At 40.1% G+C, this 20,093-nt stretch overlaps 1 protein-coding gene across 6 annotated transcripts in view; it reads right to left on the bottom strand.

The window, feature by feature from the left end:
* Nucleotides 1–20,093, bottom strand: part of TTLL11 (tubulin tyrosine ligase like 11) — a 245,235-nt gene that overhangs the window by 177,752 nt on the left and 47,390 nt on the right. For 5 of the 6 annotated variants that reach the window (XM_049114499.1, XM_035720940.2, XM_049114502.1 and 2 more), the window contains 2 exons: nucleotides 16,713–16,809; nucleotides 7,878–8,011 (listed from right to left, as the gene is read on the bottom strand). In XM_049114499.1, the coding sequence (XP_048970456.1) occupies nucleotides 7,878–8,011; nucleotides 16,713–16,809 (231 nt within the window). Of the gene's footprint in view, nucleotides 1–7,877; nucleotides 8,012–12,017; nucleotides 15,570–16,712; nucleotides 16,810–20,093 lie in introns of those variants that run through there. The other variant, XM_049114503.1, reaches the window with a different exon arrangement.

The following is a 20,093-nucleotide window of genomic DNA, read 5'->3' as shown; positions in this document are numbered from 1 at the left end:
AATGAAATCATATGTCCACACAAAGACTTAGACATGGATAATCATAGTATCTTTATTTATAATAGGCCCAAACTGGAATCAATCTAAATATCTAAGAGCAGCTGAATGTATAAGCAAACTGCTTATACATATGTTCAATAGGATATGTATATAGGATATGAACATATCCTATATGTTCAATAGGATATTCCTCAATAATAAAAATACATGAATTACCGATGAATACTATAACATGGATGGGTCTCAAAATAATTACAATGAGTGAAAGAAGACAGAACAAAAAAAAATTTTTTTAAGGAAAAAATAAGAGTACCAGCCGTATTATTCCATTTATATATAATTCTAGAAAGTGCAAACTAGTCTTGATAGAAAGCTGATCCGTGGTTGCCTGGTGATGGGAAGTAGAAGGCAGGGAGAGGAAGAAAGGAAGGATTACAAAGGGACATGAGGAAACATTTTGGGGTGATGAATATGTTCATTATCTTGATTGTGGTAATGGTTTCAAGGGTTTTTACATATATCAAAACATCAAACTTCGAATGCACTTCGAATATGTGAAGTTTATTTTACTTCAATTATATCTTAGTTAAAGCTTTTTTAAAAAAAAGTATGAGACAAATAGGCCACCTTCATAGTCTCAGAATATATCCCCACAAGATACTTAATCTACAAAGGAAAAATGGTAACATTTTAGTGGAGAAACCTATCAGAAACCACATTAACTAAGTGATCAAAGTTAACATCACCAGAAATGAGACATCTTGACATTATGTGCCTCCTGATATGCTGCACTGAGAAGGTCACAGCATCACATTATAGCATTCTTATGAAAAAAAATGTGTAATTTGAATCTAATGATGAGAATATCAGATAAAACCAAACTGAGGGGGCAGCCCAGGTGGCTCAGTAGTTTAGCACCGCCTTTAGCCCAGGGTGTGGTCCTGGAGACCCAGGATTGAGTCCTATGTCAGGCTCCCTGCATGGAGCCTGCTTCTCCCTCTGCCTGTGTCTGTGCCTCTCTCTCTCTCTCTCTCTCTGTGTGTGTGTGTGTGTCTCTCATGAATAAATAAATTAAATCCTAAAAACAAAAAAACAAACAAACAAACAAACAAAAAAACAAATTGAGGGACATTGTAAAAAAATAAACTGACCAGTACTCTTCAAAAGAGTCGAGGTCATGAAAGACAAAGATAGACTGAAGAACTGTTACAGCTCAGAGACTAAAGAGGAATGACAACTATGCAATGAGTAAACATGGAGCGGATTCTACACCAGGAAAAGAAAAAAAGACATTAGTAGGACAATAGGGAAATACAAATAAGGTGTGTAGATTATTAAGTAATGTTATATCAATGTTAATTTCCCAGTTTCAGTAATTGTGTAAGATGTTAACATTAGGGGAAGCTAAATGAAGGGATTGTGGGAGCTCTTTCTGTTATACTATTTTTGCAATTTTTTTAAGTTGAAAATTATTTCAAAACAGATTAAAAACTGAAGGTAAAATAAAGACATTTTCAAAAGCTGGGAGAACAGCAGATCTGTACTATGAAAAAAATGTGTTTTTAAAAGATTTTATTTATTTATTCATGAGAGACACAAAGAGAAGGCAGAAACATAGGCAAAGGGAGGAGCAGGCTCCCCACAGGGAGCCCTATGTGGGACTCAATCCCGGATCCTGGGATCACACCCTGAGCCAAAGGCAGACACCCAACTGCTGAGCCACCCAGGTGTCCCAAAAAAATATGTTTAAAGAAGTGCTTCAAGTTGCAGGAAAATAATTCCCAGATGGAATCCAAGAGCTACTTGAAGGAATGGAGAGTACTGGAAATGTAAATATATAAGTGAGTATATTAGACAAATATACTCATTTCTCAGTCTTTTTAAAAGATAATTGGCTTTTCAATGCAAAAATAATGATACTACATTTTGGGATTTATAACATAGAAGCAAACTACATGATAATATCATAAAGGATGAGGATGAGAACAGAGGTATACTGTTGTGAAGCATATATACTTTACTTGAAATATGTAATCCTTAAAGGTAAATGTGACCTTCAGACCCATTGTAAAGCCTAGATTCTAGGGTTGACAAATACTAAAAACATTTTTTTAAAGATGTTTAAATGTTTAAATGTTAAAAATTTAAACATTTTTTAGCTAGTAAGCCTAAAGAGGAGATAAAATAAAACACTAAAAATACTTGATTAATCCAAACATATTGGATAAATAGTAGACATAGCAAGATGGTATACTTAAAACCAACAATATTAGTGATTGCATTAAATATAAGTGTGCCAAGCATACCAATTAAAGGCAGGGATTGTCAAACTGGATAAAAGACTACAACTCAATTCCATGCTGTCAACAAGAAGCAATCTTTAAAAATGCAAATAAGTTAAAAGTAAAAGAATGGTAAAAACATATACCTGCAAATACTAAGCTAAAAGAAGCTAGAGGTGCTGTATTAATATCAAAAAGAGTAGATTTCAGGACAAGGCAGATTACCTTCTAATGGAGTCAAATCATCAAGCTAACAACAGCTTCCAAAATACATGAAGCAAAACCAGACATAACTAAAAGGAGAAATAGACAATCCACCATGAGATTTGAGAATTTCAACATACTCTTTCAGTAAATGACTGAACAAGTAGGCAGTAAATTAGTAAGGAATATGTGAACAGTACCAAGTACCAACTTGACCTAATTGACATTTATCAAATGCTACACCAAGAAACAATTCCAGAATACATATTATTTTCAAGTACAACTGAAACATTCATCAAGATAAACAATATATAGGGTGCATCTGGAAAGGGCAGTTGGTTAATGGTCTATCTCTTGGTTTTGGCTCAAATCATGGTTGTGAGATCAGGCTCTGTGCTCAGTGCAGACTTTGCTTGGGATTCTGTCTCCCTCTCCTTCTGCCCCTCCCTTTCTCTCTCTAGATAAATAAATAAATTTTAAAAAAAGATAAACAATATATGGGTCATAAGACAACTTGCACCAAATTTAAAGGGACTAAGGTAATACTGAATATATTCTCTGATGTCAACAAAACTAAATTAGAAATCAGTAACAAAGGATACTGCGACAGTTTCAAAATGATTTATAAACTAAACACCCATTTCTAAATAATCTTGAGTCAAAGAAATCCCAAGGGAAATTAGGCAACATTTTTAGTTAAGTGGTAATGAAAATGTAATATACAAAAATTTCTGAGATATAGCTAAAGCAGTACTTAGAGGAAAATTTACGGCTTTAATGCTTAAAAATCGGTGAATTTAATTAAGTTCCTCTTTAAGTTTCTTCTTTAAGAAGAAGAGAAAAATTAAACCCAAAAGAAGTAGAAATCAATGATATAGAAAATGGACAGACAATAGAGGAAAACAATGAAATAATAAGTTGGTTCTTTGAAAAGATCAACAAAATTAATAAGCCTGTAGCTAGCTTGATATGAAAAGAAAGAGAGAAAGAAAGAAAAACAAAGGAAAAGAAAATGCAAATTACACAACACCAGCAACAAAATGGGTAGATCACTACATATCTCAAAGACATTTAAAAATAAGGAAATACTGTTTTTCAAAACTTTTATCAGTAAATTGGACAACTTAGATAAAATGGATTATTAATTCCTTGAAATAAATGAATTATCTATATGTATTAAAAAATTAATTCATAATTTAAAATGTTCCCAGAAAGAAAGCTCCATTCCCAAATACCTTCAATCATGTATTCTATCAAACATTTAAGAAATAATACCCATCTAGGGCAGCCTGGGTGGCTCAGCAGTTTAGCGCCACCTGCAGCCCAGGGCCTGATCCTGGGGCCCCAGGATTGAGTCCCATGTCAGGCTCACTGCATAGAGCCTGCTTCTCCCTCTGCCTGTGTCTCTGCCTCTCTCTCTCTCTCTCTCTCTCTCTCTCTCATGAATAAATAAATAAAATATTTTAAAAAGTTAAAAAAAAGAAATAATACCCATCTTATACAAAATTTTCAAAACAGTAAAGAAATATTTGCTAACTCATTTAATAAGGATTGCATGATGCAAAGACCAAAAACATCAAACACCAATGTCTCTAATGAACAACACCACCAAAATCCCTAAGTATCAGCCAATACAATTTAGCAGTATTTAAGAAGGATCATACATCATAACCATTTTAAGATTTAAAACAGGAATGCAAGTTTAGCTTAATATTTAAAATACGAATTGGTGGTTCATCATTTTATCAAAATATTTTATCAAAATAAAGAGAAAAATCATATCATCTTAATAGATGCTGAAAAGCATTTGACAAGATGAAGCACCCATTCATGATGAAAAACTTATGCAAACTACAGAAGACACTTTCCTCAACCTGATAAAGGGCATCTATGAACAGCCTATAGCTAACAACACATATAACAGTGACAAGCTGTATGCTTCCCCCTGAAGACTGGGAACAAGGCAAAGATGTGTCCAGTGTAATTACTTCTAATTCATTGTTGTATTAGAAATCCTAGTCCAGCGCAGTTTAATAAGAAAAAATAAAATAAATAAAAAGCATATAAGATTAGAAAGGAAGAAACAAAAGTGAATTAATTGTATATATAGACAATCCTAACAAATCCACAAAAAATGAACTTGTAGAACTGATAAGGGAATTGTGCAAGGTTATATGATACAAGTTCAAAAGTAAAACGTCAGTTGGATGTCTTCATACCAGCAGCAAACAATAGGAAAATGAAATTTTTAAAATTCCATTTACAATAGCATAAAAAACAAAACTTCTTAGGGCTAAAGTTAGCAAAGTATGTGCAAGACCAATACTCTGAAAGCTATAAAACACTGCTAAGATAGATTAAGGACGATATAAATCAATGGAGATAAAAGTTATGGATTAGATGAGTCGACACACTGTCACACCGTAAAGATGTCTGCTATCTTCAAACTGATCTGTAGATTCCCAAACCCAATCAAAGACCCAGTGGACTTCCTTGTAGAAATGGGCAAACTGGTTACAAAACTGATATGGAAATGCAATGGCCCTGTAATAACCAAAACAATTATGACGATAAACACAGTGGGAAGACTTGCACTATGTGATTTCCAGACTCTGACTGGAAAAATGTGGTATTAGCATAAGAATAAACATACAGAAGAATGGAAAACAACTGGCTCCAGAAATGCATAGTCAACTGGTTTTCAACAAAGTTGCCAAGGCAATTAATTCAACGAGGGAAATAACCATTGTTACAACAGAAGGCACTAGAACAACTGAATATCCCTATGGAAGAAAGGAAACTTCAGCACTGATCCATACACAGAAACTATATTGAAATGAATCCTAAACCTAAATGTAAACTAAAACTAAAACTCCTAGAAAAAAAACAAAGTGGAAAATCTTCACCACATTTAATTGGGCAAAGATGCCTTGGGTATCACACAAAACAAACTAAGGAGAAAGAAGGAAATATAGAAGGAGGAGAATATTCACAACACACATACAAAAGACTTGTACACAGAATATATAAAGAACCTACAACTTAAAAACAAAATGCCCATAGAAATGAGCAAAAATTTGAATGTACATGTAACAAAAGAAGATACTCGAATGGCCAAAAAGCTTATGAGAAGATGCTCAACATCTGGTCATCAGGGAGGTATAAATTAAAACCATGAAGAGATACGACTACACATCTCCCAGAATGTCTAACATTCAAAAGGCTAATAATACCAGGGACTGGCAATGATGTGGAACACGCAGAACTCTCATACACTGCTGGTGAGGGCGTACAACCACTTTGGAAAACAGTTCGGCAAGTTCTTATAGGTTAAACATAATACATATACTATATGATCCAGAAATTTCACTTGTAGGTATTACCCAAGAGAAACAAAAACATATAACCACAAAATGACTTGCATGTGACCAGTCATGGCAGTTTTTTTCATAAAATCTCCAAACTGGAGATGGCTCAAGTGTCCAACCATTGGTGAATGGATAAGCAAATTATTACAATGGAATGCTACTCACCAATAAAAATACAAATGGCTGATAAATACAACAAACATGGATGAATCTCAAAAATATAATTCTGAAAGAAAAGCAAAAACTCAAAAAGTGTATTACATATATTGTATATATTAATATACATATGTATGTATTTATATATATATATATATATATGATTCTACTTGTATGAATTCCTTGAACAGGCACAACAAATCTATGAGAATGCAGATTAGCGGTTGCTGGGGATGGGGAAGTTGAGGGGATAGACTACAAGGAGACACAGAGGAACTAGGAGTTGATGGAAAAGTTCTTACATACCTGACTTTGAAGGCACAGTTGGTAGGTATCTCATTTAAATCCACAAAATCAATAGATATAGAGTTGTAGAAATTGACAGAAAGATACTCCACACTGGGACAAGGATGTGAGCAGAGCCACAGAAGTGGGAAATTGAGGGGTGAGTATGGGGAGCAGCTGAGAGTTTATTTTCTAAAATTAACTTTATTGAATCATAACTTGCCTGGGACAAAATGCATTCATTTTAGGCTAAAAAGGGATGAATTTTAAAAATGTATAAACCCATGTGATGACCATCCCATAGAGAGTTTCCTTTTAAAAATTACCACTTCAAGCTTTTTTGTGCTTAATAAATCATAATTTTATTACAAGTTTCATCATTTAATATTAAAATCAAAACAACACACAGGCAGTAAGACAGATTATAAAAAGCATAGGCCTTGGGACACTTGAGTGGCTCAGTCGGTTAAATGTCTGCCTGCAGCTCAGGTCATGATCCTAGGGTCCTGGGATGGAGCCCCATGTCACGTTCTCTGCTCAGGGGGAAGCCTGCTTCTCCCTCTCCATCTCCCCCTACTCATGTTCTCTCTTTGTCTCTGTCCCTGTCTCTCTCAAATAAATAAATAAATAAATAAATAAATAAATAAATAAATAAATAAATAAAATCTTAAGGTAAAAAAAGCACAGGCCTTGAAATCAGGTTTAAATTCCACTTCTCCAGCAAGTCACCTTGCTTATCAAAGTCTGTTTTTACATCCACAAAATGGGATTAATAATACAACCAACTTGACAAGATCGCTATGAGCATTGAAAGAAACAATGTTAAGCTCCTGGCACAATGCTTGAAACACAGCAGCAGCAATAAATGGGATTACCCTTATCACAATAAGATGGGCATTTGTGCATTTGTACAGTTACCCTCAGAGGTATGGTATGGACCACAGAACCCAGTGGCCAAGGCTTTGAAAGGGCCCTTTTTTCCTTTTATGTATTCAGCTTCCCCACTGGTACTGTTTCACAATCAGTGTTGAGAAGGCTCCAAAGTATTTCATGCTCAGTTTGCCTTGATATGGAATGCATGATTTGAAAATTGATTCTGAATAAATTTAAAGCAGGGCACTTTAAAGGTTCCCACAGGGTATGAGCCCTACTCTCCCTAGCCTTGAAACAGAGTCTGACCTCCCACATTTCACACCACTGGATGCTGGGGAGACCACACCCTAGATTCACCCAAACCCTCTCAACCTGCTTATGGGCTCAACCACCTGCTGCAGCTCTGTCTCCCTGGCTTTTCAAACACTGACTCCATGACCCCACTCCCGATATCAGCCTCAGGCCAGTCTCCTCAAGTCAAGACACGCTTCTTCAGTTTACCTACTTGTCACCCTACCTACTCACCTGCTACAAGCTCCTTGATCGCTGCCGACACCCATTGTGTACCACTGGACACTCCCCTGACTAGCAGCTTCCTGGGGACCCTCCCTTCTCCCCGCAGCTCCCAGCACACAGGACCCAGGACCCAGCTCCCAGGACACGGGTTGCAAGCAGAATTCAAGGGTCACGGGGAGGGAGTGCCATCTACCTGAGCAACAAAGAGCTGGAACTCGTCAGGCAGAATCCATGAGCGAGGATAGAAGTTGTACTCCTCAGGAAAGAGATTCTGCATGATTCTCACGGCTCTGCTCAGAGTAATTTTACGCACCATCTCCGTCATGCCTGGGGAGAAGAGAAGCTGTGAGGTTTGAACAGCAGTGGGCCACTAGCTATAAAACAGCCATGATCGAGGACCTTTAAAACCACCCACCTGACATAGTCACTTTTGTAGACAGGATTTAAAAAGGTATGAGCAGTTCCGCACAGCGGCGACTCATGGTTTGGAAAGACCTACTAAATTGATGAAAAACTCGAGGTAATAGAGGATAGTTTTTTCTCCTTATAAAAATGAAGCATCAATATAAAGGAATGGGTTTCCACCTAGTGTATTTATTCCATTCTTTGTCAGTCCCCTAGATCATGGATAAAGAGAAGCATTCATATTGTGCACTTAATATCCTCCTTAATTTTGGGCTACCACACATATTTCTGGGACTACTTTCAACTTATATTCTCAAGAATACCACTTAGTGGACTCTGCTTATATTACAAGCTTAATTAAGTTGCTGTGTTTTCATTGTTCACAAGTATTCAAGGTATAAAATAAAAAAAATATACAGCTTTCAGCATAAAATCTGTCTCCTTGAAATAAGGACAGAAAGTAGAAAGGATATCATAGCACAATTTATAGTTTAGGGGGAGAAAATGGAAGCTGTAGATGTTCTTCAGTTTTAAATACTGACGCTAACATTGATCAGATCCCATTACTTTGCCCAGAGGATATTAAAATGTCTCACTTATAAAATATTTTAAAAGAATGGTGGATTTTTTTTTCTTGTAACACCTTTAGGAACTCTGATAGGAAAAGAAACTGAGTGTACACCTTAGCAAATTTTAAGCAAATAGTCAAAAATTATTTTTAAGTTTTATAGCATGCTTGTCTCTACGGACAAATATCACCACTGAAAGTGGAGACTAGAAACAGCCTTTACCCTGAAAAAGCCAACACGGCTCCATCACTGACACTAGGAATTGGCTTAGCGAAGTTATTTTTAATAGAAAGCACAAAGTTTCATGTCAGCTTGGATGTCCAAATTATCACCCATTCCAAATGGGCACAATCAGAATGAATGAGATTTCTCTAAATTCACATGTTCAGGAAGCGGAAGGTGAATATTTGAGAACGAAGGTCTTAATAACCAATTTCTTGCTTCCCTCAGCAAATTAAAAAGAGCAATAAATCTGAAGATCGCAGATTCAAGATCTCAATGCCCAGCTTCTTAGTTTTTGTTTAGAAGGATAGATAGAAGGATTAAATACGAAATATGGGAGCTTGAAAAGCACTAATCAGCTGTGCTCTGGCGTGAACTCTTCAACATTAAAGAAAACTCACTGAGGACATTGTTCTGAGTTTCCCAAGAAACAAGTATGAGCCCAGAAAATTATAGCTGTTTCCTTTTAGTCCCCTCCGAAATTAGAATTTTTGAGTCATAAACACTGGAGGTAAACACCAAGTGCACAAAATAAAAATTTCAACTTTTTTTGAAGCTTTGTCCTCTTCGTTGACAAGACTTTGTTATCGTACTAGACTAAAATCCATTTAACTCGCCATGATGTGCACCGTACACCCAGTAGGGGAAGCCTCCTGACCAGGGTTGTGGCACTCTCTGCCCTTTAATGCCCTTGTGACTGAGGAAGGTTCTCTTTCAGAAGCCCCCAGCGGGTCAGACAGACTCACACAACACAGGCAGAAGTGCTACAAGTATACAAGTGCAGTTTGAATGCCCCAGAAAAGTTTTTGTAAACATCAATGTCCAGCGGCACGTGGGTGGCTCAGTTGGTTAAGCGTCTGACTCTTGATTTGGGCTCAGGTCACGATCTTGGGATCATAGGATTGAGCCACAAGTTGGGCTCTGCAGTGGGTGTGGAGCCTGCTTCAGATTCTCTCTCTCCCTCTGCCCCTCCCCTGCGCTCTGTCTCCCTCTCAAAAACAAACAAACAATGTCTAGCAAAATGAGTACATAGTCACTTGAAACCTGTGATGGCTCCTTCTGTAATGTGGATCATAAGTCCCCAGACCAGCTGATAAACCTGCCCGCAGGTCTGCCTCTGTGCCGGTCTCCAGGTAGTCCTCTCCTGAAAGCAGCCAACCCTGGAAGCACCCTACCATCCAGTGGCTTCTCTTCCCAGACAGTTCCAACCCACTGGCTACAAGTGATTCACCCCTCCCCTGTCTAAATGCCTGTCTCCATGGGGCACCAGTATAGACCTCCCTCTATCCACTTACCACCAAAACTTTTGTTTCCTCCACCATATCTAAGCTGCCAGAGAAAGCATCTTTGACCCTTCCCTCTACCCCATGTGGAAACTGCTGGCATCTGCGCTCTGGTGATGGCTCAGAGGCAGATGTGAGGAATGTCCTCTTCTCTCAGTAAGATGCTGACAAAAGTCGCTGGGTTTCTAGCTGGGCCAGAGCACATGTTCTCAGAGCAAATATGTGCCAGGCTCTGCTGGCTCTAGACTCTACCTCCCTTCTCCAAGCAACTGGAGCACTGACCCCTCCCTGTGACCCTGGTCCTAGGCGCTGGGACACACTCAGATCTGAGGTGGAAGCTATAAGCCTATCAGCTCCCCACTGACACTGGGAACAAGGCAATCTTTGACCTTGACTTTGTACTCCAATTAGATAAGGAGGGCTTCAGCTGTCTTTGGAGGCTTTCTGATTGCTTTGTCGCTGGATTTTGGTAACCCATCTTTTGCTCCTGGTGCCTGAGTGGCTGCCTTAGCAATGCCTTTGCTCTTTTCCTGCCAGTGATCCTCCTCTCTTCCACTGAAGATGACCCAGCAAGCACTGGGTCCTCCTGCTTGTGACCTGAGGCCGGTGCCTGTCCTCCTGCTGCCTACTTACAGGCTCTTTTGAGGCTCACTGCCTACCTGAGTTTCTCAACAAAGTCTGTCTCCAGATGTCCCTGTGGTGGGAAGACACCCTAACTCGGGCTGGAACTTCCCATACCAGGGACTTGCCTCCTGCCACTACTGGCCTGGATTCTTCTCTCTGCTACACACTGGAGTCTCAAGGCCTGGCAGGTTTCATCTGTGAAGCTACGCAAGAGTGTAATAGTCTAATCCTCAGGCTTGCCCATACAGACCTACATAATCCAATTTTTAAAAAAAAACAAAAACAAAATCTGAGCTATGTCACAAGTACTATTCAATCCAAATATCACTGACAATAATTCTTGGCAAAAACACCAACAACAAATACAGCTCCCAACAACAAATCAATACTTCCAGATCCACCCTCTTCTCTCTGTTCCCTGCACCACTGATGAGTTCATCTTTTGCCTGGATCCTGCAGTGGCCGCTTAGCTCTACCTCTGTTTTCTGGCTCAGCCCTTCCACCCACTCCCAATCATCCCTCTGGCTGGCCTTTCTAAAATGCAAGCTGGCCCATGCCACTCTCTGGCCTAACAATTTCTCAGTGGCTCCTCATGACTTTCAGACTATAAGGATGCTATCCTTTGGTCCCTGCTTATCACCTATCCACAGCCCCTCTCATACTTGACCCTTTCTGACCATCATTAGCCACTTGTCCTTCGCTGAATGAGCAGCTTGCTCTATACATCCTATGTCTTTGCATCAACTCTGCTCCTATGTTTTGCAGGGAGGTCAGGACCATCCAGTCCCAGAGGCTCAGTTCACATGTTGATTCTCTTCTCCTGGGTCTCTTGTCCTGTCTGTCCCCCAAGCAGATCTAGATTAGGTCATGTGCCCTCATTCCAAACCCCCATGGCACCCCAGTCTGGCACTTATTTTGTATTTGACTTCTCTCCCTACATGCTTTTCTCCTTGTCTTTGTATCCCTGGCACTGCCAAGTACTTGATAGCAAGCTACCCCCAGAGCTTCCCCACAGAGCCCTCTCCTTCTCTGCCAGAAAGTCCCCTTCCAGGGGTGGACTCTCAAGCAACCCCTGCCATGTGCAGCCATACATCTCAGGCCCTGAAACTTAGCAAAAAACTGTGCTTGTAAGCTGAGAATTGACAGTTTGGAACTTTCTTAAAGCAAAGACATATCTAAATCAGATTTTTTTAAAATAGAAAGTCTTAATTTGATGGAATCTTGTCTCACATTTAGATCTTTCATCCATTTTGAGTTTATCTTTGTGTCTGGTGCAAGAGAGTGGTCTAGTTTCATTCCTCTGCATGTGGATGTCCAATTTTCCCAGCACCATTTTTTGAAGAGACGGTCTTTCTTCCAATGGATAGTCTTTCCTCCTTTATCGAATATTAGTTGACCATAAAGTTGAGGGTCCACTTCTGGATTCTCTATTCTGTTCCATTGATCTATGTGTCTGTTTTTGTGCCAGTACCACACTGTCTTGATGACCACAGCTTTGTAGTACAACCTGAAATCTGGTATTGTGATGCCCCCAGATATGGTTTTCTTTTTTAAATTTCCCTGGCTATTTGGGGTCTTTTCTGATTCCACACAAATCTTAAAATAATTTGTTCCAACTCTCTGAAGAAAGCCCATGGTATTTTGATGGGGATTGCATTAAATGTGTAAATTGCCCTGGGTAACATTGACATTTTCACGATATTAATTCTGCCAATCCATGAGCATGGAATATTTTTCCATCTCTTTGTGTCTTCCTCAATTTCTTTCAGAAGTGTTCTATAGTTTTTAGGGTATAGATCCTTTACCTCTTTGGTTAGGTTTATTCCTAGGTATCTTATGCTTTTGGGTGCAATTGTAAATGGGATTGACTCCTTAATTTCTCTTTCTTCAGTCTCATTGTTAGTGTATAGAAATGCCACTGACTTCTGGGCATTGATTTTGTATCCTGCCACACTGCCGAATTGCTGTATAAGTTTAGCAATCTTGGGGGGGAGGCTTTTGGGTTTTCTAGGTAGAGTATCATGTCATCGGCGAAGAGGGAGAGTTTGACTCTTCTTTGCCAATCTGAATGCCTTTAATGTCTTTTTGTTGTCTGATTGCTGAGGCTAGGACTTCCAGTACTATGCTGAATAGCAGTGGTGAGAGTGGACATCCTAGAGGAGAACACAGGCAACAGCCTTTTTGAACTCGGCCACAGTAACTTCTTGCAAGATACATCCACGAAGGCAAAAGAAACAAAAGCAAAAATGAGTTATTGGGGCTTCATCAAGATAAGAAGCTTTAAAAAAAAAAAGATAAGAAGCTTTTGCACAGCAAAGGATACAGTTAACAAAACTAAAAGACAACCTACAGAATGGGAGAAGATATTTGCAAATGACGTATCAGATAAAGGGCTAGTTTCCAAGATCTATAATAAAGAACTTATTAAACTCAACACCCAAGAAACAAACAATCCAATCATGAAATGGGCAAAAGACATGAAGAGAAATCTCACAGAGGAACACATAGACATGGCCAACATGCACATGAGAAAATGCTCCGCATCCCTTGCCATCAGGGAAATACAAATAAAAACCACAATGAGATCCCACCTCACACCAGTGAGAATGGGGAAAATTAACAAGGCAGGAAACCACAAATGTCGTAGAGGATGCGGAGAAAGGGGAACCCTCTTGCACTGTTGGTGGGAATGTGAACTGGTGCAGCCACTCTGGAAAACTGTGTGGAGGTTCCTCAAAGAGTTAAAAATAGACCTGCCCTACGACCCAGCAATTGCACTGCTGGGGATTTACCCCAAAGATTCAGATGCAATGAAACGCCGGGACACCTGCACCCCGATGTTTCTAGCCGCAATGTCCACAATAGCCAAACTGTGGAAGGAGCCTCGGTGTCCATTGAAAGTTGAATGGATAAAGAAGATGTGGTCTATGTATACAATGGCATATTCAGTCATTAGAAACAACAAATACCCACCATTTGCTTCGACGTGGATGGAACTGGAGGGTATTATGCTGAGTGAAGTGAGTCAGTCGGAGAAGGACAAACATTATATATTCTCATTTATTTGGGGAATATAAATAATAGTGAAAAGGAATAGAAGGGAAGGGAGAAGAAATGGGTAGGAAATATCAGAAAGGGAGACAGAACATAAAGACTCCTAACTCTGGGAAACAAACTAGGGGTGGTGGAAGGGGAGGCGGGTGGGGGGTGGGGGTGAATGGGTGATGGGCACTGAGGGGGGCACTTGACGGGATGAGCACTGGGTGTTATTCTGTATGTTGGCAAATTGAACACCAATAAAAAATGAATTTATTATTAAAAAAAAGAAAGTCTTAATTCATCATGTGAAGACATAATAACATATCTTGGAGGACCTCGCTCATAGAGAAGTGGCTAAAATCAATGTGCTGACACAAACAAAATAAATCGCTTCCATATGCATCTTCAAAAGTCTTCCGTTTATTCAGCAGGTGACACATTTACAGTTGCCTGCCACATCCCGTAGAACTTACTCTACATACAAGATGCACTGTTAGAATAACAGGATGCAGGAGAGACAGAAGATGAGCCTGGACCCAAACTAAAGCCAAAGGACAGATCCTTCTGGAATCACTTCATAGCTAAGAACTGCTGTCTTCCATAGGGAGAGGGCGTAGCCACACCGCCTCTCTGCCTAGAGGTTCGAGAGCCTGCTTTGTCATTAGAACTAATTAATTGCTGTTGGTAAAGTGGAAAATTATATGTTCCAGTCACTGGCACGTGGAATAGGGGATAGAGCGAACTTGCTTCTTTAGAAAGAATATTCTTATATCACCTTTAATGAAACTAGTCCTTTGAGGGTATTTCTCTCTAATTTGTGTTCCAAAAGGAGAGCCATAGCTATGACTTCTTTCCTACTCTCAGTCATGAGATGAGGCCCGAGCAAAGAGGGGAAAATGTAAATGAAGCCTCATTTGAGGATGTCTTAGGAACTCTGTTCTCCTTCAAAGAATTGTTCTCTTCCAAATCACATTCTCCCAGTGTCCTACTAAATTCTTCGAGTGGCATCAAAAAGCCACCTTTTATGAGCAGCAAGACGGAAAATGATAGGTATCCCTCTTAAACTGTGTGCAAGAATCCTGGTTACCAGAATCCTTCTCGTTCTCTTCCCCTTCTCTAGAGGTGGGTTAATTTTCTAGCTCTGTTCCCTGGGAAACCAATAAAGGTAGAAAGTTAGCTGTGTTACTAGACAACAAAGCATATGGTTAAAATGATCCCTGATCAGCAAATTGCATAAATATCTAGTAGGGTGCTCTAGCTCCAGGCTTTCCTCATGTAGCAATTCTTGTAATTTAGCCTGACCCTGCTGGGGACCCTGGAAACTCTGCTTAGGAGGAGCTCCAGGAGATAGGGCTCTTAAAGTGGTGTTTAAGCCAAGATGGATCCACATCCACCAATGCAGGTCTTGTCTCCTTACACCTGACCTTTCACTTGAGGGGTGAGACTAGGCTCTGGCACCCTTGCAAAGACACCACTAGAGAGAAATGCCTAATGCTGACTGGCTGGCAAGCTGTGTTTCTTGCCCTTTATCTTTTTGAGTGAATTGGAGCCCAATAAGGCCCAGGGTAGTCTGCACACTGAATTAAAACCCCCTAGTGGATATGGTATAAATCGCCACTATATAGTGTATGGCTACTGGGTTTTCTGAGAGTTGTTTTCTTAAAGACCCGGCACAGAATGCTAAGGAAAAAGAGGAATTTTTTTTGTTTAAGTAAACTCTACACCCACTGTGGGGCTCAAACTCCTAACCCTGAGATCAAGAGTCACATGCTTTCCCAACTGAGCCATCAGGCACCCCAGAAAAAGGGTAAATTGATTCTTTTAAAAATCAGCATAAATGATATCATCCTAGGAGAAAACACCTTGTATTCAGGCAATCACTTTCTGACTGAAGCATGTAAACATGATATAAAAATATGGTTAAGGTTTGGGAGGAAATACAGAAATATTTACCTTGTCGTTTTGTTAAATGAGGGATGGGATTCAGGGTGATGCTCTTTTAAAGAACTAAGTTACTATTGTATTATAATATGGTTGTGCGTATTAGGTTAAAATTTCTGAATATAAGAGAGAGACACTTCGGCTGCCATCACTCCCCACCCCCCACCCCACCCCTAACCCCTGCTTAACTAAATGTTCCTTCCTTGCTGAGCACACTCACTCACCCTAACCACCCTCCTCACTCAGCCATTAAAAATAATGAATATCAATCAATAGCAGAAGAGGGTGGCAGAGATTAAAAATAAAATGGAAAGGCATACGGGGAGGCTGGGAATGGAGTGAGAGGGTGTCTTCAAAGTGTTGGCTCTAACACTTTCTCAGCACTTGTCCTCCTTATAGGAGAACATCACTGGGACAAGGTCCCTAGGTAAACAGTAAGCACTGGCTCAACCTGTCATTCCCAACACGGAGACTGCTATATTTGGTTTTAAAAATGGCACCTCCAATTATGATACTTAAAGGAAACAGAAGCTTCTAATCCCTTTTTGTGGCATATTCCTAGAATTCTAGTACTTCAGTTTCTTGCAAGTAATTTAAGTGAAGTGGTCTATTTTTTTTTTTTCCATTTTGAGAACATAAGTCTCCTAATTACACCCTTGTATTACAATGCAGAAGGTGAAGGTCATGTTCTTCCACTGGTCAAATTAGTCCAGGAAAGCCTGTCTTTTTATTTTTGAACCTCCAGTCTTTAAACCATTGGTGGGTCAAATCCTGATGACCTCTGCATTAGCTTCCCTCCCAAGATAAGGGCACTGTGGCTGTGCAGGCAGCAAGTCCCAAGAGTCCTTGAGTCTGAGCTCAAAATGCTGTCATGTTTTTGTAGAAGAGGGCACCCTGATGCTCAGCCTAAAAACATTTTTCGATGCCAACAACAACAGCAGATACCTGGAAACTTGTTCACTTGGCCAGAGAATATGTCATTGTCGTGAAATGAAACTCCATGCCAGTAGATGTCACAAGGCAAGCGTCGGCCAAATGGGAACTAGAAGACAGAGGGAAAAAAAACTGTGACTATTAACAAAAACTAGAGGAGCAGCACCATCGTGGGTTCTATTACATATATATTCCCAGAGACTTGATGCATGTCACATGATTTAATCCTTACAATAAGCATGTGAGGTAGATGATATCCTTTCCCATTTTATAGGTGAAGAAATCATTTCAGAAAGGGTATGGAGCTTGCTCAAGATCACAACCAGTGAGGGGTGGAGTTCTCACTCTGTGTGGCAGGCATACTCATGGCTTCACACATATTCTTTCATTTCAATTCTCATAATTACCCTAGAAAGAATCATTCCCATTTTACAGGGGAGAAAACTGGGGCTGAGAAAGGTATGTAATATGCCCAGAGTAACACAGAACTGGTAAGGAGAGGAATCAGGATTTGAATCCAAGGCTATTTGAATGCCAAACTATGCTTTTCTTTCTCTGAAAATTGCAACTCTCAAGTCAGTCCCCCAAAAAATGAGCTCACAGTCTCTCACTCATGCTCTCTTGTTCTCTCTCTCTCTCTCTCTAACACACACACACACACACACACACACACACACACACGCGTCTTCACACACGTCTGTGAAGGCAGAATGTATCCCCCAGTGTCTCCTGGCATTCGATAAAGAGTTTGCGGATGAATAAATGAACAAACCAGGAATGGTCGTCTGATTCAAGGTGAGATGACCAGATTCTCTCTTCCAGGAATTTGGAAATTTAAAATGCCAGGAAGCTTCTGCTGGCCTTTGACCTGGAAATGATAAAAAGCCAGAGCCGGGCAGATGTGCTTGGCTGTGAGCACAGAGAGTAAAGGCAGCCCTGCTGCTGAGAGAGAAGGAAGAAGCAGGTTCAGAGAGAAAAGTGAAGGTGAGACCATGTGGCCCTGGTGACAGGCTGAGTGACCTTCGTTCCTAGGGCTTCTAAGTCCTCGGTCCAGACCCTCCTGAGCCTGGCTGTCCCTCCTATCCTTGGATCCTGTAAAACAGCCTTGTATTCTTAGAATATATCCTCTCTTTGCACACATTATAGAATTTCTTTATTAGTAGCCAGAAAATCCCTTGGTGAGACAGAAAGGCCTGCTCTTTCTACTACATCCCCCTGCTTCTTAAAGTTATCAACAAGTTCTACACTTACATAATTCATTTTTTAAATCTGTAACTCTGATGACCCTTGTTAAAGGAAAAAAGTGAGGACGTGTCCGCTCATATTCAGAACTTGCTTGTTAGAAGTCTAGATGAAGAGAGATGCCAACACACCAAGTGCAATCACTTGACTTTCCCATCCTAAGACTACAGCAAATCAGGATTTTTATCTGCTCTAAGTTGAGAGAGCTAAGTTCCAAAGGAAGAGCATAGCATTACTAATGAAATGATGGTGACTCGATACTTTCCAACTATTATAAATTAAAATGAAGGCAGATTCAAGTCCTTTATATCATTCACATTATTTCAAAGCTCTGCCACCTGAGTCTGCACCCCTTAAGAGCAAAATGATTTATGCCAGCTCCAAGGATGCCATCAAGAAAAAGCCGACCGGGATCAAGCATGAGTTACAAGCAAACTGCTACGAGGAGGTCAAGGACTGCTGCACCTTGGCAGAGAAACCGGGGGGGCAGTGCCGTCATCTCTCTGGGAGGCAAGCCTTTGTGAGCCCCCTCCAGCCTCCTGCCTGGAGCATCTGGCAGCCCCAGACCTGCCCATGGGGGTTGCAGGCTGCCCCCTTCCTGCCAGACTGGAGGGGCTGGGGGGATCCCAGCAGGGGGAGGGCAATCCCTTCACCCCAGTTGCTGAACAGCCCCCTCACCCCCTGGACCTTCCTCCTCCCTCTATCCCTGATGGTTCTGGCTTTCCCAAACCGCTTTTGATCTTCTGATTCCTCTTGGGTTGAAGCAGACCAAGTTCCCCCCAAGCACCCCAGTTTGGGGGGGGCTGTATTTTTTTAACGACACCCCAGTTCCCCACCCGTTCCTCCCTTTTCCCATGCTGCCAATTTCTAACCGCAATAGTGACTCTGTGCTTGTCTGTTTAGTTCTGTGTATAAATGGAATGTTGTGGAGAAAAAAAAGGGGGGGGGGCTGTGCCAGAGTAAGGCATATGTTACACACTCTATTAGCATGAACAACTTTCATCTATAATTTGTAGCATTTCATTTGTTTCTTTGCATCCAATGGACTGAAGTGATTAATTCAGTAGTCATAAATGCAAGGAGATACAACATATGTTATTTTCTTCCAGCTGCTAAGTGCTAACAGGAAAGGGAAAAATAACTTAACAGGGAAGTTTCTCTAAAAAGCAGACTATCCAAGCAAAGTTTACTAAGGTCCAAGTGGCTGTGCTGCCTTCAATGTGGGACCAATACGTACTCCATGTCAGCAGACAACAAATGACTCCTTATCACCTTTATGGTTTACCTTTCAATCCTTGCCAACCTCATGAATCCCCATCAATACTTCATTCAGCAGTGCCTTTAGCTCATTTGGTTTTGAGAAACTGTGTTGTTTTAAAAATCTATTCATTCAATAATTGCTATGTGCCAGACATTGTGCTACATGCTGAGAACACAGAGAAGTCCAATTTTAAATAGGTCCCAGGACTTCAAAATCCCATCTCTTAAAAAAAAAAAAAATCCCATCTCTTTTTAAGATCTTTTTACATCATACTCAATGGTGAAAGACTGAAAGCTTTCCCTCTAAGATCAGGAATGAGACAGGATGCCCACTTCCGCCTCTTTTATTCAACATAGTATTGTAAGTTCTAGCCAGAGCAAAAGGTGAGAAAAAGAAATGAAGCATTCAAATTGGAAAGGGAGGGCAGCCCGGGTGGCTCAGCAGTTTAAGCACCACCTTCAGCCCAGGGCCTGATCCTGGGGACCTAGGATCGAGTCCCACATCAGGCTCCCTACATGGAGCCTGCTTCTCCCTCTGCCTGTGTCTCTGCTTCTCTCTCTCTCTCTTTCATGAATAAAAAAAAAAACTGGAAAGGGAGAAGTAAAATTATCTGTTTGCAGATGACATGATCTTATATATAGAAAACCCTAAAGATTACACACGCATATATGCACACAGAAATAATAAATGAATTCAGAAAAGTTGTAGGATACAAAATCAATACACAAAAATCAGTTTTTCTATATACTAACCATGAATTATCCAAAAAGAAAATTAAGAAAACAATTACATTTGTAATACCATCAAAGGGTTATTCTGTATGTTAGTAAATTGAACACCAATAAAAAATTAAAAAAAAATTAAAAAAAAAAGAATAAAATATGTAGGAA

This window comes from Canis lupus, chromosome 9 (assembly GCF_003254725.2).
Source record: "Canis lupus dingo isolate Sandy chromosome 9, ASM325472v2, whole genome shotgun sequence".
Taxonomy (NCBI): domain Eukaryota; kingdom Metazoa; phylum Chordata; class Mammalia; order Carnivora; family Canidae; genus Canis; species Canis lupus.
This window is presented reverse-complemented; position numbering and strand designations above follow the sequence as displayed.